Source organism: Bos taurus, chromosome 1 (genome assembly GCF_002263795.3).
Source record: "Bos taurus isolate L1 Dominette 01449 registration number 42190680 breed Hereford chromosome 1, ARS-UCD2.0, whole genome shotgun sequence".
NCBI lineage: Eukaryota > Metazoa > Chordata > Mammalia > Artiodactyla > Bovidae > Bos > Bos taurus.
Genome location: NC_037328.1, coordinates 82,218,524 through 82,239,036, shown reverse-complemented (window position 1 = coordinate 82,239,036; position 20,513 = coordinate 82,218,524). Strand labels below are relative to the sequence as shown.

General features: G+C 39.6%; 1 protein-coding gene and 1 non-coding gene across 7 annotated transcripts in view; one reads left to right on the top strand and one right to left on the bottom strand.

The window, feature by feature from the left end:
- VPS8 (VPS8 subunit of CORVET complex) overlaps nt 1–20,513 on the top strand; it is a 291,024-nt gene that overhangs the window by 167,713 nt on the left and 102,798 nt on the right. For all 6 annotated transcript variants that reach the window (XM_024995281.2, XM_024995278.2, XM_024995290.2 and 3 more), the window contains one exon: nt 11,383–11,530. In XM_024995281.2, coding sequence (XP_024851049.1) covers nt 11,383–11,530 — 148 coding nt within the window. The remainder of the gene's footprint in view (nt 1–11,382; nt 11,531–20,513) is intronic.
- Nucleotides 15,543–15,649, bottom strand: LOC112448358 (U6 spliceosomal RNA). Its single transcript, XR_003036731.1, has one exon. It is a non-coding gene; the product is annotated as a U6 spliceosomal RNA (small nuclear RNA).

Below are 20,513 nucleotides of genomic sequence, written 5' to 3'. Positions count from 1 at the left end.
GCCCCACCCCCAGTCTTTTGCTCTTTGTGTTGCAGTTTTGAAAGTTTCTGTTGACATATCGTGAAGTTCAGTGATTCTTTCCCCAGCTGTGTGCAGACTATTGATGTACCCGTCAAAGACATTCTTCATTTCTTTTAGTGTTTTTTCTTTTTAGCATTTTCTTTTGATTCTTTCTCAGTGTTATGATTTCTCTGCTTACTTTACCCAAATGTTCTTATATGTTGTCAGTTTTTCCATTAGATCCCTTAGCATATTAATCATGGTTGTGTTAGATTCCTGTCTGGTAATTCCAGCATCTCTGCCATATTTGAGTCTGATTCTGATGCTTGCAAAGTTGCTTCAGGCCATCTCTGTGTGTGTTTTAATATGTCCTGTACTTTTGTTGTTGTTGAAAGCTAGACATAATGTAGAGTGTAAAAGGATTTGAAGTAAGTAGGCCTTTGGTATGAGTTTTTACGTTTATCTGGGAGGAAGATCCCCTGGAGTAAGAAGTGGCAACCCACTCCAGTATTCTCACCTGGAAAATGCCCTGGACAGAGGAGTCTGGTGGGCCGCAGTCCACGGGGTCGCAGGGACTCGGACACAACTGAGCACACACATGGACACAGCACACAGGACTTCTAAAGTAAGGTCTGAGATGTGTGGGTCTTTCTTTGCTTGTCCCTGTTATTTAGAAGCACTACTGATGTGACAGTGAAGTATGACAATGGTGGAAGGAAGCAGTCTACCATCCTGTGATAAGCTTTTAGTCTTTTCCTGAGGCAGTGCCCCTGTGACCTTCCCAAGTACCTCTCAGTCCCCAACCCCACTTTAAGTGAGACAAGCAGGCAAGAGGGTGCTGGAGTTGGGCATTTCCCTTTCCCCACATGAAAGGCTAGACAGGCTGGAGTTGGGCGTTTCTCAGCTTAGTTACTTTGGCTACCTGATGCGAAGAGCCAGCTCATTGTAAAAGACCCTGATGCTGGAAAGAATTGAAGGCAAAAGGAGAAGAGGGCCACAGAGAATTAGATGATTAGGTAGTATCACTGACTCAATAGATGTGAATTTGAGCAAACTCTAGAAGATAGTGAAGGACAAGGAAGCATGGTGTGCTGCAGTCCATAAGGTTGCAGAGAGTTGGACACAACTTAGTAACTGAACAACAGCAACTTAGTTATGCTCTAGGAAAAGCCCAGTTGGTTTGGCTCTAATGTAATAATAGGGCTGCTGCTGCTAAGTCACTTCAGTCGTGTCTGACTCTGTGTGACCCCATAGACGGAAGCCCACCAGGCTCCCCTGTCCCTGGGATTCTCCAGGCAAGAATACTGGAGTGGGTTGCCATTTCCTTCTCCGATGCATGAAAGTGAAAAGTGAAAGTGAAGTCGCTCAGTCCTGTCCGACTCTTAGCGACCCCATGGACTGCAGCCTACCAGGCTCCTCCATCCATGGGATTTTCCAGGCAAGAGTACTGGAGTGGGGTGCCATTGCCTTCTCCAATAGTAGGGCAGGTATATTAGATCGGCCAGGGCTTTCTTAATAAAGCACCACAAAGTGTATGGCTTAAACAACAATTTATCATCCCAGTTCTGGAGGCTTGAAGCCCATGATTAGTGTTGGCAGGTTTGGCGCCTTCTGAGGGCTATGAGAAAGAATCTGTTCAGTGCCCTGTCTCTAGCTTCTGGTGATTTGCTGGCAGCCTTTGGCATTTCCAGTGGTCATGTATGGATGTGAGAGTTGGACTGTGAAGAAAGCTGAGTGCCAAAGAATTGATGTTTTTGAATTGTGGTGTTGGAGAAGACTCTTGAGAGTCCCTTGGACTGCAAGGAGATCCAACCAGTCCTTCCTAAAGGAGATCAATCAGCCCTGGGTGTTCTTTGGAAGGAATGATGCTAAAGCTGAAATTCCAATACTTTGGCCACCTGATGCGAAGAGTTGACTCATCGTAAAAGACCCTGATGCTGGGAGGGATTGGGGGCAGAAGGAGAAGGGGACGACAGAGGATGAGATGGCTGGATGGCATCACTGACTCGATGGACGTGAGTCCGAGTGAACTCCAGGAGTTGGTGATGGACAGGGAGGCCTGGTGCGCTGCGATTCATGGGGTCACAAAGAGTCGGACACGACTGAGTGACTGAACTGAACTGAACTGAATTGAACTAGCAGAAGCATCACCCAGTTTTCAGCTTTCACCTGGCATTCTCCCTGGGTGTATGTTTGTGTCTAGATTTCCTCTTCTTTGAAGGACACTGATTGTATTGGACTAGAGGCCCACCCTACTCCAGTATAATCTTATCCTCACTTAACTAAATATATTTGCAAAGATCTTATTTTCAGGTAAGTTCACCTTGTGAGGAACTGGGAATCAGGACTTCAGCACGTGAATTTGGGGGTACCTGTTTCAGTCCATACAGCAGGCCTTGTTAAGAAACTCTGATTGTATTTCAGAGTGGCCACATTTCCCCTCCCTCTGCTGAAGCATGATGGGATTTTTCTCGAGTCGTAACAGTGAACCTGGCGAGCCCACTGGAGGTAAAACTAACAAAAGTATGAGAACTTCCTGAAAAGACATAGCCCCTCAAGAATTTTTTACTCTCAAGTTGGTCCTCACTGAACCTGCGGTGTGTTTGTCAGAGTTTAGGTTTTCTTGCCCCAGTCCTAGTTCCAGCAGCAGTGGTCTCTGTTTCTGGGCTTCTGCTCCAGCTAGCTGTGATACTTTGTATCCACCGCTCTCAAATTTGAGGGGTGGCAGTTTGCTCTGTGACCTCCTTTCTCAGATGGATCCAAAAAGAGCTGTTGATTTTCAGTTTGTTCAACTTTGTTTCCTGTGAGGATGGAATTGATAACTTTTAAGCTCACTTCATGAGAAATAGATGGGGAAACAGTGGAAACAGTATCAGACTTTATTTTTGGGGGCTCCAAAATCATTGCAGATGGTGATTGCAGCCATGAGATTAAATGACCCTTACTCCTTGGAAGGAAAGTTATGACCAACCTAGATAGAATATTCAAAAGCAGAGACATTACTTTGCCAACAAAGGTCCATCTAGTCAAGGCTATGGTTTTTCCAGTGGTCATGTATGGATGTGAGAGTTGGACTGTGAAGAAAGCTGAGTGCTGAAGAATTGATGCTTTTGAACTGTGGTGTTGGTGAAGACTCCTGAGAGTCCCTTGGACTGCAAGGAGATCCAACCGGTCCATTCTGAAGATCAGTCCTGTGTGTTCTTTGGAAGGACTGATGCTAAAGCTGAAACGCCAGTACTTTGGCCACCTCAAGTGAAGAGTTGACTCATTGGAAAAGACTCTGATACTGGGAGGGATTGGGGGCAGGAGGAGAAGGGGACGACAGAGGATGAGATGGCTGGATGGTGTTCATGGTGTCGCAAAGAGTCGGACATGACTGAGTGACTGAACTGAACTGAATTGAAACTCTTTGCATGCTAGACTAGAGACCAGAAATCTTTGTTCTTTTTATGGTCAGAATTATGTATGGATGTCATAATAGATTTATAGTAGTCTGACCCACTGTCTGTTTAAAGACTGTCTCTGTGGTGGTGTCATAGAACTGCCTTTTTTCTGTCTCTTCTGATTCCATCTATCCTTTGGGAGAGAGATGGTATCAAGTTTCCCATGCAAAACTGAAAGTGTATCAGATTATATTATACTGAGATGCCAGGACCTGCAGCTTTTCACTCTTTAATCTACTTGGGCCACATTAAGGCAGTCTTTTCTAGTAGGGTCAGTAGCAGATATTAGTGATACGGGGAGCTTTGCATTAGAAAAATGCACTTGCAGTTACCTCCATGATTATTATTATTATTATTACTATTACTATTATAGTGGTAGAAAAAATTGTTTTAGCTAACCTGTAAGTTTTTATTTGGTCTGTACAGCATTAAATTGATTCAGATATTGTACTTGATCAGGTTATACAGATAAGTTTTTTTTTTTCTATCCATAAAATCATTAGGCTTAAAAATCTATTCTTCCTGCTTATGCAGGAGATCACTCAAAACAATACACCTTTTTTCTATGAGTATCAGATAAGTAACAAAAATTCTATTGAGATTTGGAAGAGGACATTTTGACACTTGATTGTTAGATTAAGGAAATGGAAAGCAATCCTATCTGCTAAAGATCTATCTTCAATCTGTTATTACATTGATTTGATGTGCAGCATCTTTGCTGTTAGCCTGTCTCCTTTGGAGTGTGCTTCATAAAAGTGTATATAGGATTGCAGCTGTTCCTCTCTGAGGAATACCAGCAGCTCTGCACAGCATGCAGAGTCAGCATGGAGAGTGAAGAGACCGAGTACTGGCTTCCTTCTTGCCGGAGGACAAGTTTCCATCTAGGCCAGTCACCTGTCCAGTTTTGTGGAACATTACTGTTGATTATGTTACAGTTTCGTGCAAATTGTAGGTATTGTCTTTGCTACCTATAATTAACACATTTAAAGCATTTTTTCAGGCAAATTGGCAAACTCAGGTTCTTGTTTAATTTGCACAGGAGTCCATTATGGAATTTTTAACATGGGATATATGTGGAAAGCTAAAACTTCAGCTTCATGGCTTTGTGAAGTGACTTGATTTGAATAAAAATTACATGGAAAATAATTTTCTTTGCTCTTATGGGTTGTGAGTCATTAGGCAACCCACTCCAGTGTTCTTTCCTGGAGAATCCCAGGGACTGGGGAGCCTGGTGGGCTGCCGTCTATGGGGTCATGAAGAGTCGGACACGACTGAGCAACTTCACATTCCAAAGGTACTGGGTAGTCATCAGTATGCCACCACCTCCAAGGGCTGGATATATGGAAATGAGCAGAGAGTTCAGGCACTGAGGATTTAGACTAAACTGAGGTGGCCCACAGTTGTCAAAGCAACTCACTAAAGGAGACTTTTCTAGATCTCAGAGATCTAGAAAAGCAGTCTAGACTGGTCGGTCTATTTTTGTGCAGCTTTTAGAATGAAGGGGAAGGACTAGACCAGACTTTTTTATTCTTGAAAAATATTCATTTTCTTTGTCAAATATTTTGAAATCAGAAATTTTAATATTAGAATAATTTTAAGTTATGCTTTTCAAAACTGACATATAGTTTATCCTTCCCCAGAAATAGCCAATTATACTAGATTATAATTTTAATTGATTTTCACAGACTGAGTGAATATTTTCTCCAACCTGAATTTTGGAGTGTGTTTAGAGTGTTATGTGTGTGTGCGCATGTTTCAAATGACATACATATACTCTATTTTAAAGGTAACGAAAGAAAGCCTTGTGTGAGTCTTCTAAAATTCTCCCTTTATATGTATTTAAATGTTTACATCATGTGAGTCAATTCTGTCATTAAAATAGAAATTCCCTAAAGAGTAGATAAAGGCTAGGTCTAAAATACATAATTTTGACAGCCATTAAAATTAGCAATGAGTATTTGGCAAAGGAGGTAGCTGATAAAAGACATAATAGAAATATGCTTGAGAAATGGATATAACAAATTGCTTTTATGTGTAAGACCGATAAGCAGCAGTCAGAAATGGATGTAAATTTGTTAATGCTACAATTTACTTATTAAAGTTTTGATTATGTTGATTTGCCTGATCATTTCCCAGCAGACACATTATTTCCCTCAAAAACGAATGCATCAAAATCTATTCATTTGAGTGATTTGCTTGGTTTGATGCATATTCACATCTTCAGTACTTGTAAAGGGTTTTGTGAATAAATGTTCTGGAAAGAATTAAGTACTGTTGTTTATCGGCAGGTGCTTATGTCTGATTTTAATCTGCTCCATAGTCTTGCATGTGTAAGACATATTACTGGAAGTCTGGCATAGGTATAATATTAGCACCACCTACTGCAGATGGTGACTGCAGCCATGAAATTAAAAGACACTTACTCCTTGGAAGTAAAGTTATGACCAACCTAGATAGCATATTGAAAAGCAGAGATATTACTTTGCCAACAAAGGTCTGTCTAGTCAAGGCTATGGTTTTTCCAGTGGTCATGTATGGATTTGAGAGTTGGACTGTAAAGAAAGCTGAGCTCCGAAGAATTGATGCTTTTGAACTGTGGTGTTGGAGAAGACTCTTGAGAGTCCCTTGAACTGCAAGGAGACCCAACCAATCCATTCTAAAGGAGATCAGTCCTGGGTGTGTTCATTGGAAGGACTGATGCTGAAGCTGAAACTCCAGTACTTTGGCCACCTCATGCGACTAGCTGACTGAGCTGACTCATTGGAAAAGACCCTGATGCTGGGAGGGATTTGGGGGCAGGAGGAGAAGGGGACGACAGAGGATGAGATGGCTAGATGGCATCACCGACTCGATGGACATGAGTTTGGGTGAACTCCGGAAGTTGGTCATGGACATGGAGGCCTGGCATGCTGCGATTCATGGGGTTGCAAAGAGTCGGACATGACTGAGCAACTGAACTGAACTGAACTGTGTATAAACATATGGAAAGTACATGGACTCACCTTAATGTCAAGAATTGGTTTGCATTCCCTTTCTCTTTTACCTAATTGTGTTCTATTGAGACAGAACTTTGGTTCTACAAAGAGAACTGTCATTCCCCTGTGCCATCTTCATCTATTTTCTCCATGTAGAACTTTCTGACAGGACTTGCTCCTAGCTACATCTGACTTTACCGCCCTAGTCCTTGTAATTTTCACTCCTCTGTTCTACATTTTGGGTCCCTCTGTTTGAAGACAGTCCAATGTACTGTTTATTTCATCAGTTCAGTTTAATTCAGTGTGTGTTTACCAAGCACCTGTTATTTTGTGACAGTACTGTGCCAATGCTGGGAAAACAGTGATGAATGTGGCACCGTCTTTGGTTTCAGAATTTATTGTGTAGTTGGGACGCTTAGATAGTTTTCAAGTTATGTGATCAGAACTCAGGTGGTGGTCTACATAGGGAATAGCCAGTCATTTAACAACAATCCTGCCTTAAAGGCAGTTGTGAAATGAAAAAAGAGGAAAACTTGATCTTTGGGATTTACAGCCTGTTTGAGGAGGTACTGAATTAGCCTCAGCATGTATTGAAATCCCCAAGCAGCAGAATTTAGTGAGATCCTTGCCCAACCTCTGGTCAGGACTGAGGTCATAAAGCTTTTAATTTGGAAAGGATTTTCTATTCTAAATATGATTCCTATTCTGTAACTGAAGGGTCTTGCTAATAAAAACAGGAGTGCTATGTACTACCATAAAGAATACTTAATAACTCCTAGATCATTCTCGAGTCCAGATATTCCTACCTATGGCTGTTGGTGTGCTGCACCTGGATTACAGTTGTTTAAAGACTGATTCCCTTAAATCTTGAGGGGCACCTCTTAGGGTACATAGAGTACCTTGTAATCAGTCTGATTTCTGATGGGCCAGATAAATACAGTCATTTTCTATGTGCCATTATGAGAAAAAACTAGAAGGGTTGATTTAGACCATTAACCTTTCTGGCTGTCTCTCTGTTTCTACTTTTTTTTTTTTTTTTCCTTTTTAGCTATTTTTTATTTGATTTTAGTGAAGTACAGTTGATTTACAGTGTGATGGTAATATCTTCTGTATGGCAAAGGGAGTCAGTTATACATATACATATTCTTTTTCATATTCTTTTCCATTATAGTTTGGCACAGGATATTGAATATAGTTTCCTGTGCTACACAGTAGGATCTTGTTGCTTATCCATTCTGTATGTGGGTTTGCATTGGCTAATCCTAAACTCCCGTTCCATCCCACCTATAGTCCCTTCCTCCACCTTGGCAACCACAAGTCTGTTCTCTGTATCTGTGAGTCTGGTTTTGTTTCATAGATATGTTGATTTGTGTTGTATTTTAGATTCCACATATAAGTGAGAGCATGCAGTATTTATTTTCTCCTTCTGACTTAATTCAATTAGTATATTCTCTAGGTCAATCCATGTTGGCACAAATAACATTATTTAATTCTTTTTGATGGCTGAGTAATATCCCACAAGCACAGGCGCGCACGTGTGTGTGTGTGTGTGTGTGTGTGTGTGTGTGTGTGTGTACACCATTTGTTTTTTATCCATTCATCTGATGGACATTTAGGTTGTTTTCATGTCTTGAGTATTGTGAATAGTGCATGTATCTTTTTGATCTAGAGTTTTCTCTGGGTATGTGCTTAGAGTGGGGTTGCTAGAGCATATGGGAACTCTATTTTTAGTTTTTTGAGTAACCTGCATACTGTTTTCCATAGTGGCTGCACCAGTTTACATTCTAACCAACAGTGTAAGAGGGTTCCCTTTTTTCCACACCCTCTCTAGCATTTGTTATTTGTAGACTTTTTAGTGATAGCCTTTCTGACTGGCGTGAGGTGATACGTCATTGTTGTTTTAACTTGCATTTCTCTCATAATTAGTGATGTTGAGCATCTTTTCATGTGCCTTTTGAACATCTGTATGTCTTTGGAGAAGCTTCTGTTGAGGTTTTCCTGTCCATTTTTTGATTGGGTTGTCTTTTTGTTGTTGAGTTGTAGAAGCTGTTTGTATATTTTGAAAATTAAGCCTCTGTGCCATCATTCACATATACTTTCTCCCATTCCATAGGTTGTCTTTTTGTTTTGTTTATATTTCATCTGCTGTGCAAAAGCTTGTAATTGCCTTACATCCCATTTGTTTGTTTTTATTTCTATTGTCTTGGGAGACTGACCTAAGAAAACATTGCTATAATTTATGTCAGAGAATTTTTTGCCTATGATCTTTTCTAGGAGTTCTATGGTATCTTGTTTTATAAATAAGTCTTTGAGCAGTTTTGAGCTCATGTGTATGCATAGTGTGAGGGTGTGCTCTAACTTCTTTGATCTATATGCAGCTGTTCAACTTTTCCAGCACCACCTGCTGAAGAGATTTGTCTTTTCTCCATTTTATATTCTTGCCTCCTTTGTCAAAGATTAATTGACCATAGGTGTTTGGATTTATTTCTAGGATCTCTGTTCTGTTTCATTGGTCCATATATCTGTTTTTGGGCCAGTATCACACTGTTTAATCATAACTGTAGCTTTGTAATCAAAGCTTTGTCTGAAGTCTGGAAGGGTTAGTCTCCTGTTTTTCTTCTTTTTCCTCAAGACTACTATGGCAATTCTGGGTCTTTTATGGTTCCACACGAATTTTAGGATATTTGTTCTAGTTCTGTGAAAAATGGATAATTTGATAGCAATCACATTAAATCAGTAGATTGCTTTGGGTAGTATTGCCATTTTAACAGGATTCTTCCAACCCAAGAGCATGGGATATCTTTCCTTTTCTTTGAATCATCTTTAGCTTCCTTTATTAATGTTTTGTAGTTCTCAGCATGGAAGTCTTTTACCTCCTTGGAGAGGTTTATTCTTAAATTTTTTTTGGATGCAATTTTAAAAGGTGTTTTTTAAAATAGATTCCCTTTCTGCTATTTCACTGTTAGTGTAAAGAATTGTCACCGATTTCTGTTTGTTAATCTTGTATCCTGCTACATTGCTGAATTCATTTATCAGTTCTAGTAGTTTTTGTGTGGAGTCTTTAAGGTTTTCTATATATAATATCACATCATCTGTGTATAATGATAATTTTACCTCTTCCCTGCCAATTTGAATACCCTTTTATTTCTTGTCTGACTGCTGTGGCAGGGATTCCAGTATGATCTTGAAGAGAAGTAGTGAGAGTGGACATCTTTGTCTGGTTCCAGATTTTAGTGTGAAGGCTTTCAGCATTTCACTGTTGAATATTATATTGGCTGTGGGTTTGTCATAAACAGCTTTTATGTTGAGCTATGTTCCCTGTATATCAGTCTTTGTAAGGGTTTTTTTAAAAAATCACGCATGGATGTTGAATTTTATCAAATGCTTTTTCTGCGTCTGTTGAGATCATCGTATAGTTTTTGCCCTTTCTCTTGTTGATGTAATGTATCACATTGATTAATCTGCATATGTTGAGCCATCCTTGTGACACTGGGTTGAATCCAACTTGGTCATGGTGTATGACCTTTTTTATGTGTTGTTAGATTGAGTTTGCTAATATTTTGTTGAGAATTTTTGCATCTATATTCATCAAAGGTATTGACCTGTAATTTTCTTTTTTTGGTAGTGTGTCTTTGTCTAGCTTTGGTATTAGGGGGACAGTGGCTTCATAAAACGTCTCTGGGAGTATTCCTTCCTCTTTGGTTCTTTTGGAAGAGTTTGCGAAGGATCCGTGTAAGTTCTCTGTCTATTTAGTAGAATTCTCCTAAGAAGCCATCTGGTCCTGGACCTTTTTTTTTGGTAGGGATTTTTTTTTTTTTTAATTACAGATTCTATTTCATTTCTAGAGATTGGTTTATTCAGACTGTTAACCTTTCTTTAGAAGGTTAGTTTTCCAAGCAGTCATTTTTGTATCTTCTTAACCCTGTTCCAATTCTTTATATACAGAGCTTTGGTTGAGGAATTCTGAAGAGAAGATAGACTCCCAGAAAAATTGACTTATTTTGAGGGTAGAGAGAAAATGATTCTTAGATTTCCAATGAGCAGCAGTTGATTTTTCTAAATATTTCCAGTAGTCTCCACCATGATAAAACTAATCCTCGACCTCCACAGCTTTTGTGTAGGCATTATAAATAGCAGACTTTGTGAATGGCTGACATTCCAGGCAAATGAACCATAAATTTAATATATCTTACTCTTCATCCACTTGCTTGTTTTCACAACAGCCAAATAATTAGCTGTTGCTGCATTGTACAAGATGCTGTTGCAGGCTTTGAGAATTCATTAGTGAGAAGATACCTGGTGGCTGCCCTCACAGAATTTATAGTCTTTTAGGGAAGATGGATAATTAAAGAAGTGATTACAACATGATGTGATTGGTACTATAAGGGAAGTAGAGTAGGGACAGTTGTTGAGACTGGAAGATGGCTTATTGTATATAGTCATTCACGGATCAAATTATTCAAACTAAACTGAGTTATCTTTGGGTTTTTTTGAGCAATAATAGAACTTTATATGTGATTTAGAGGAGCCCGCACTGAATCTCATTTCCATAATTATTCAAGGTAAATTGAGAAGCATTGTGATTTAGAATGTCTCTATCATATATAATTCACATTAATAACCTAAGTAACATTAAGACTTTTAATTCACAATTTTACCCGACCAAAAGGTAGTCTTGGTTTTAAGGTAACATTTTGTGTTGTTCAGTCGCTGAGTTGTGTCCAATTCTTTGTAGACCATCAGGCTCCTCTGTCCATGGTATTTCACAGGCAAGAATACTGGAGGGGATTGCATTTCCTTCTCCACGGAATCTTCCCCACCCAGGGATCAAACTTGCATATCCTACATTGGTAGGTGGATTCTTCACCACTGAGCCACCTGGGAAACTTAGCATGCTTTTTACCTGTAGCCTTAATTACAGATATGATTAAATAATGCTACTCTCTTGCCTTTTCTGTTTTCAGGGAAGGTATTCATGTAAATCAAGAATCGCTGCAGATATCTCCCTGTATAATAGAGCAGTTCATTGAGCTCTTGTGTCAGTTCAGCCCAAACCACGTTATTGAGACGCTGCAAGTCCTTGAGTGCTACCGCCTAGAAGAAACTATTCAGGTAAGACCAATGCTGTAGAGAAGGAAAGAGTCAACGTTTATCATTCACTGTTTTACAGATGAGCACAGGGAGATGCATATGTTAAATCAGTTGCCTGAGTTTATGCCCAGTATGTGCTAGCATCGAAGAATGAACCCACTTCATTTGACTCCATGGTGCATGCTTTTCCTTGCTGTGATAAATTGCCTCTCTGTTCACTCTGGTGAAGTCAGAAACAGCACATGCCAATAATGGTTATTAATCAAGTTTCACAGGCATTTTAGCCAACAGGACAAACACAGAAAAAGGAATACAGTAAAAATATTAAAAGTGAAAAACCAAACTCTTACTTGCAGACACTGATGGTTTAGATAGTCTTGTGATAGTGTCGTGAGACTTATGAGGCTAAATGGCAGTTAGCACAGTCATTGCCTTGATTCTCCTTCCTTGTTTTCTTCCATTTCCAAATGGAAATGTGTGTGTGTATGCACATATGTGCATATGTATATATACGCACATGTTCTAATCTACCCTAAGAGGCTAGTATGTTCCCTATTTAAAGTTGATTTTAAGCTGCCATTATGTCTTTGTCATCAATACTGGTGAAACAGTAACCTGTATTTTCTGCATCCACTCCTAAACGCCCCACATGATTCAGTTCAGTTCAGTTCAGCTGCTCAGTTGTGTCCGACTCTTTGTGACCTCATGAACCACAGCACGCCAGGCCTCCCTATCCATCACCAACTCCCAGAGTCCACCCAAACCCATGTCCATTGAGTCAGTGATGCCATCCAACCATCTCATCATCTGTCGTCCCCTTCTCCTCCTGCCCTCAATCTTTCCCAGCATCAGGGTCTTTTTAAATGAGTCAGCTCTTTGCATCAGGTGGCCAAAGTATTGGAATTTCAGCTTCAAAAACAGTCCTACCAATGAACACCCAGGACTGGTCTCCTTTAGGATGGACTGGTTGGATCTCCTTGCAGTTCAAGGGACTCTCAAGAGTCTTCTCCAACACCACAATTCAAAAGCATCAATTCTTCGGCGCTCAGCTTTCTTTATAGTCCAACTCTCACATCCATACATGACCACTGGAAAAACCATAGCCTTGACTAGACGGACCTTTGTTGGCAAAGTAATGTCTCTGCTTTTTAATATTCTGTCTAGGTTGGTCATAACTTTCCTTCCAAGGAGTAAATGTCTTTTAATTTCATGGCTGCAGTCACCATCTGCAGTGATTTTGGAGCCCAGAAAAATAAAGTCAGCCACTGTTTCCACTGTTTCCCCATCTATTTCCCATGAAGTGATGGGACCAGATGCCATGATCTTCGTTTTCTGAATGTTGAGCTTTAAGCCAACTTTTTCACTCTCCTCTTCCACTTTCATCAAGAGGATCTTTAGTTCTTCTTCACTTTCTGCCATAAGGGTGGTGCCATCTGCATATCTGAGGTTATTGATACTTCTCCCAGCAATATTAATTCCAGCTTGTGCTTCTTTCAGCCCAGCGTTTCGCATGATGTACTCTGCATATAAGTTAAATAAGCAGGGTGATGATATACAGCCTTGATGTACTCCTTTTCCTATTTGGAACCAGTCTGTTGTTCCATGTTCAGTTCTAACTGTTGCTTCCTGACCTGCATACAGGTTTCTCAAGAGGCAGGTCAGGTGGTCTGGTATTCCCATCTCTTGAAGAATTTTCCAGTTTATTGTGATCCACACAGTCAAAGGCTTTGGCATAGTCAATAAAGCAGAAATAGATGTTTTTCTGGAACTCTCTTGCTTTTTTGATGATACAGCATGATTAAATTGTTCTAAATTATGAAATATTTAAAAATATACAGAAGTGTGCAAAATATCAAATACATATGTGCCCATGAACCCAACTCTTTAGATATTAATATTTTGCCATACTGGCTTCAGATCTTTGTTGTTTGTTTTAGAAATAGGAGAAAGTCATCCTTTATCTATCATGTCTCCCCTGAGGTTTCCACCAGCCTGAAGATTGGAAGTTTCTTCTTCCCATCCTTTTAAAAAAATTTTTCCTATATATGAATTGAATTTACCTATAAAACACAAGTTACAGTTTTGTATGCTTTTAAATTTTGTATTAACAGCATCATACATAATAATCCTATTGCAAATTGCTTTTTGTTAATTTTTTGTCTATCAGTTTTAATGCATGTAGCTGTAGTTCTTTCATTTTCTTTTTGTGATGCAAAGATAGTTTATTATGACACCATTTATGTAAAATTAGGTAATATTTACAATTTACAATGGATCAGCTATATCCCATGGGAATCTAGCATGTCACGCAAAGGAATAAATATTTTAACAAATAACACTTCAGTTGTCGTGAACAGTTGATCAGAAATTTTGTTTTTAAAAAAAAAGCCTCAAACTAAACAGTAAAAGTTTTGTATTGTCAGAGTAGTTCTTTCATTTTAATGTCCATTGAATGACCATGCCACAGTTTATATATTTCCTATCAGAGTGTTGCCAGTTTTTTACCATTATAAACAATGCCACTCTGGACATCTTTGTACATATCTTCTACGTACCCATCTGAGATTTCTCTAAGTAATATGTGTGAAAGTGGAATTCTTTAGACAATAGAGTAGCTTAATTCTACTCATATTGCCAAGTTAATTTCTTCCTTGTTTCCATTCTCATCATTAGTGTTTGAAATGTGCTATTTTTTTATGTCCTTGCTGATTTCGAGTATTTTAGACTTCCTAATTTTTGCCAGTATGATTATTACATTGCTTACTCATGACGTTGCATATCTTTCCATATGTTTAGTGACACTTTGGATTTTCTTTTCTCTGAATTGTGTATTCATATCATTTGTCCAATTTCATATTAAGATTTTACCCTTTCTTACTGATTTCTAGAAGTTCTTTCTAATTTCTGGATCTCTAGTTCTTTACTGATTCTGTGTGTCGGAGATGCCCTCTTTCAGTCTGTTACTGCATGTCTTTTAACATGTTTTTAGTGACTTCTATTTTAATTTATCGGTCTTTTCCTTTAGTGTCAAAATTTTGTGTGTGTGACCTTTATTTCCTACTTTAATGGCATAAAGGATATCCTCTTATATGAGTTTTGTAGTTTGAGACTTTTTTCATTTAGGCATTTAATACATCTGGAATTTATTTTTGTAAACTGATCGAGAGAGGAATTTATATATATATTTTTTCCATGTACATGGTTAATGGTCCATGTGGCTGTTTTTGGCTGTGATAGTTCTTCATTGCTGCACAGGCTTTTCTCTAGTTACGGTGAGCGGAGTCTGCTCTCCAGTGGTGCGTAGGCCTCTGATTGTGGAGGCTTCTCCTGTTGAGGAGCATGGACTCCAGAGCACCCAGGCTTCAGTGGTTGTGATACATGGGCTCAGTAGTTGTGGTTCTTGGGCTGTAGAGCACAGGCTCAATAGTTGTGGCACAGCAGCTTAGGTCTTTAATCCATTTTGAGTTTATTTTTGTGTATGGTGTTAGAGAATATTCTAATTTTGTTATTTTACGTGTAGCTGTCCAGTTTTCCCAGCACTGCTTATTTTTTTTTTAATTTTATTTTATGTTTAAACTTTACAATATTGTATTGGTTTTGCCACATATTGAAATGAATCCGCCACAGGTGTACATGTGTTCCCCATCCTGAACCCTCCTCCCTCCCTCCCTCCCCATACCCTCCCTCTGGGTCGTCCCAGTGCACCAGCCCCAAGCATCCAGTATTGTGCATCGAACCTGGACTGGTGACTCATTTCATACATGATAATATACATGTTTCAATGCCATTCTCCCAAATCTTCCCACCCTCTCCCTTTCCCACAGAGTCCATAAGACTGTTCTATACATCAGTGTCTCTTTTGCTGTCTCATATACAGGGTTATTGTTACCATCCTTCTAAATTCCATATATATGTGTTAGTATACTGTATTGGTGTTTTTCTTTCTGGCTTACTTCACTGTATAATAGGCTCCAGTTTCATCCATCTCATTAGAACTGATTCAAATGAATTCTTTTTAATGGCTGAGTAATACAAAAATATGGAACGCTTCACGAATTTGCGTGTCATCCTTGCGCAGGGGCCATTCTAATCTTCTCTGTATCATTCCAATTTTAGTATATGTGCTGCCGAAGCGAGCACCCAGCGCTGCTTATTGAAGAGACTGTCTATTCTGCATTGTGTATTCTTGCCTCCTTTGTCATAGATTGGGTGACCATACGTGTGTGGGTTTATCTCTGGGTTTTCTGTCCTGTTCCTTTGATTTGTATTTCTGTTTTTGTGCTAGGGCCATACTGTCTTAATAACTGTAGCTTTGTAATATGCGTTGAGTCAGGGAACCTGATTCTTCCAGCTCCTTTTTTCTTAAGATTGGTTTGGCTATTTGAGGTCTTTTGTGTTTCCATATAAATCATAAAATTTTTGCTTCTAATTCTGTGGAAAATGTCAGTGGTAATTTGATAGGGATTGTGTTGAATCTACAGATTGCTTTGGGTAGTATAGCCATTTTCACAATATTCTTCTAATACAGGAACATGGTATATCACTCCATCTGTTTGTGTCATCTTTGATTTCCTTCATCAGTATCTTATAGTTTTCTGAGTATAGGTCTTCTGCCTCTTTAGGTAGGTTTATTCTTAGGTATTTTATTCTTTTTGTCGCAAAGGTAAATGGGATTGTTTCCTTAATTTCTCTTTGTGATCTTTCATTGTTAGTGTATAAGAATGCAAGAGATTTCTGTGCATTTATTTTGTATCCTGCAACTTTACCAGATTCATTGATTAGCTCTAGTAGTTTTCTGATCCTAAAAGACTAAAGGCAGCTAAAGGCATCTTTAGGATTTTCTATGCATAGTATCATACCATCTGCAAGCAGTGACAGTTTTACTTCTTCTTTTTCAATTTGAATTTCTTTTTATTTCCTTTTCTTCTCTGATTGCCATGGCTAAGACTTCAAAGACTGTGTTGAATAATAGTGACCAGAGTAGACACCCTTTTCTTGTTCCTGATTTTAGAGGAAATGGTTTCAGTTTTTCACCATTGAGAATATTGTTTGCTTGTCATGAAAAGAAAAAAGTGTTGGTTGCTCAGTCATGTCCAACTCTTTGCAACCTCGTGTCTGACTCTTTGCAACCCCATGGACTGTAGTCCTCCAGTCTCCTTTGTCCATAGAATTCTTCAGGTAAGAATACTGGAATGGGTAGCTATTCCCTTCTCCAGGGGATCTTCCTGACCCAGGGATCAAACCCCAGTCTCCTACATTGCAGGCAGATTCTTTACCATCTGGGCCACCAGGGAAGCTCATGGACTTGTCATATATGGTCTTTATCTTATTGAGATAAGTTCCCTCTATGCCCACTTTATGGAGAGTTTTTTTTTTTTTTTATCGTAAATGGGTTTTGAATTTTGTCAAAAGCTTTTCTGCATCTGTTGAGATGAACATACAGTTTTTATTCTTCAGTTTGTTAACATAGTGTATCATGTGGATTGATTTATGGATGCTAAAGAATCCTTGCCTCTCTGGAATAAATCCCACTTAATCATGGTATGATCCTTTAATGCATTGTTGGTTTCAGTTTACTAGTATTTTCTTGAGTGTTTTTGTGGCTATATTCATCAGTGATATTGGCTTGTAAATTTTTTTTGGTAGTGCCTTCGTCTGGTTTTGGTATCAGAGTGATAGTGGCCTAATAATATGAACTTGGCAGTGTTCCTTCCTCCACAATATTTTGGAAGAGTTAAAAAAAAAAAAAGCAGAAGGATAGGTATTAACTCTTCTCTAAAAGAGCAAGAGAGTTCCAGAAAAACATCTACTTCTGATTAATTGCCTATGCCAAAGACTTTGACTGTGTGGATCACAACAAACTGTGGAAAATTCTTCAAGAGATGGGAATACCAGACCACCTGACCTGCCTCCTGAGAAATTTGTATGCAGGTCAGGAAGCAACAGTTAGAACTGGACATGGAACAACAGACTGGTTCCAAATAGGAAAAGCAGTATGTCAAGGCTGTATATTATCACCCTGCTTATGTAACTTATATGCAGAGTACATCACGCGAAATGTCGGACTGGATAAAGCACAAGCTGGAATCAAGATTGCCGGGAGAAATATCAATAACCTCAGATATGCAGATGACACCACCCTTATGGCAGAAAGTGAAGAAGAACTAAAGAGCCTCTTGATGAAAGTGGAACAGGAGCATGAAAAAGTTGGCTTAAAACTCAACATTCAGAAAACGAAGATCATGGCATCTGGTCCCATCACTTCATGGCAAATAGAAGGGAAACAATGGAAGCAGTGAGAGACTTTATTTTCTTGGGCTCCAAAATCACTGCATTTGGTGATTGCAGTCATAAAATTAAAAGACGCTTTCTCCTTGGAAGAAAAGCAATGACCAACCTAGACAGCATATTAAAACAAAGACATTACTTTGCCAACAAAGGTCTATCTAGTCAAAACTATGGTTTTTCCAATAGTCATATATGGATGTGAGAGTTGGACTATAAAGAAAGCTGAATGCTGAAGAATTGATGCTTTTGAACTGTGGTGTTGGAGAAGACTTTTGAGAGTCCCTTGGACTGCAAGGAGATCCAGCCAGTCCATCCTAAAGGAAGTAGTCCTGAATATTCATTGGAAGCACTGATGCTGAAATTCCAATCCTTTGGCCACCTGATGCGAAGAACTGACTCATTGGAAAAGACCCTGATGCTGGGAAAGATTGAAGGTGGGAGGAGAAGGGGACGACAGAGGATGAGATGGTTGGATGGCATCACTGACTCGATGGACGTGACTTTGAGTAAGGTCCTGATGCTAGTGATGGACACGGAAGCCTGGTGTGCTGCAGTCCATGCGGTCGCAAAGAGTCAGACATGACTAAGCAACTGAACTGAAATGCTTGATAGAATTCACCAGTGGAGCAGTCGGTACCTGGACTTCAGTTTGTTGGGAGTTTTTAAATTGTAATTTTGGTTTCGGTACTTGTGGTTAGTCTGTTCATATTATCTCTTTCTTTCTCTTTCAGTCTTAAAAGGTTATATCTTTCTAAGAATTTGTCCGTTCCTTCTAGGTTGTCCATTTTATTTGTATATAGTTGTTTGTAGTAGTCTGTTATGGCTCTTTGTATATTATTGGTGTCGGTTTTAACTTGTTTTTCATTCTGCTGTTAACTCCTTCTTCTGTATTTTAAATTCTTCTTGTATTCTTCAGCTTTGATAATCCTCTTTTCTATTTTCTTTTTGTTTCAGTTATCACTGTGTTCATCTTATTTTCCCATGTTCAGATAGCATTTTATTAGTAATGCTTTGAACTCTTTTCAGGTAAATTATTTATCACTTTTTGTTTCCCATCCCCTTAATGAATTTTTCTCTTTCATCTGAAACACATTCCTCTTTTTTATATCTTGTTTGATGTTCTTTGTTTTTCTCTGTGAGATTATGTGAAACAGTTCCCAGTCTTGAAGGCATGTCCATATGTGGGAGCATCCCTATGAAGTCTGCTTGTCCCCAGTGGCATCGGTGGAAGAGCTAAATTTAAAGTGAGCGTAGGCTGCGTCCTTCCCTGTTCTGTGCTATCAAGCTCTGTATTGCTGGCTTGCAGGGCTAGAGTCACTGCCCTGTCAGGGGTGATGCCAAGGCCTGAGGGTCTGGAGCAGGGTTTCTTCCCAGTGTGATGGTGATATTCGCCATGGTTCGGGGTATGGCTGGGACCTGAGGGCTTGGGACTGCACTTCTAAGATTGTTCCACCTTTTTTTTTTTTTTTTTTTAATTAGCAATTGTTATTTACTTACGCTGTGCTCAGTCTTCATTGCTATGTGTGAGCTTTCTTGAGTTGCAGTGAGCAGAAGCTACTCTTGTGGCTGTTCTTCCTTGTGGTACATGAGCTTCTCATTGCAGTGGCTTCTCTTCTTGTAGAGCACGAGCTCTAGGTCCCCAGGTTTTAGTAGGTGTAGCACACAGGATCAGAAGTTGCTGCTCGTGGGCTGAAGAGCACAGGATTAGTTAGCTGTGGCACACTGGCTTAGTTGATTTGCAGCATGTGGGATCTTTCCAGACCAGGGATTCAATCTGTGTCCCCTGCATTGGCTGATGGATTCTTAACCACTGGACTACTAGGGAAATCCAATTTGTGCCCCTTTTTTTCCTGGTGTGCACACATTGGGTAGAGGCAGGGTCAGGGCCAGAGTGGCTGAAGCCACACTAATAAGCTGGATCCATTTTTACCTCTGTGCAGTTGCATCAGCCATGGCAGTCTCCTCCCTAGTTAGAGGCAGGCTGAGGGCCTGGGCTGGTTCCCGTCTTTCCTGATGCTTGCACTTAATTGTGTGCAGGCAGTGACAGACACTGACACGGCTGGAGAAAGGGTCAAAGTCCAGGCAGCTGCAGCTCCCTCCCAGGTACAGGCATGCACGCTAATCCCTGCAGTGGCTCTCCGCTCTGGCTAGATGCAGGGCCATGGCATGAGGTGGCTCCACTCCCTCCATGGCCACTTGGGCTTATTGGAAATGAAATTTCTAAAAGGAAATTTTTTGAAATGACTTTTAAAAGATCGATTATTGCTGGTATGTGCTGTTAATTTTTGTGCATTGTTTTCCAATCTTGTATTTTTTTTCATTCCCTCATCAGATGTCTGGGAACTCTGGGATATTACCGAGCAGAAGCAGTGAAAATATGCATTCTCTCCTTATTTCTGATTTAAAAAGTTGGAGAAGGAAATGGCAACCCACTCCAGTATTCTTGCCTGGAAAAGTCCATGGACAGAGAAGCCTGGCGGGCTGCAGTCCATGGGGTTTCATGACTGAGCATGTGTGCATGAGGATGGAGGGAGATGGGTTGGTAGCAATAAACTGGTAGAACTAAAAAAGATAAATAATAAAAGGGGATGTGTCTGACATTTTATATTAAATATGGTGTTTATTTTAGGATTCTAATAGATGATTTTTATTAAACTAAGAAAGTTCAGTTACCAGTTTGGGTTACAGTGTTTTGTATTGTTTTTATTTCTGTCAG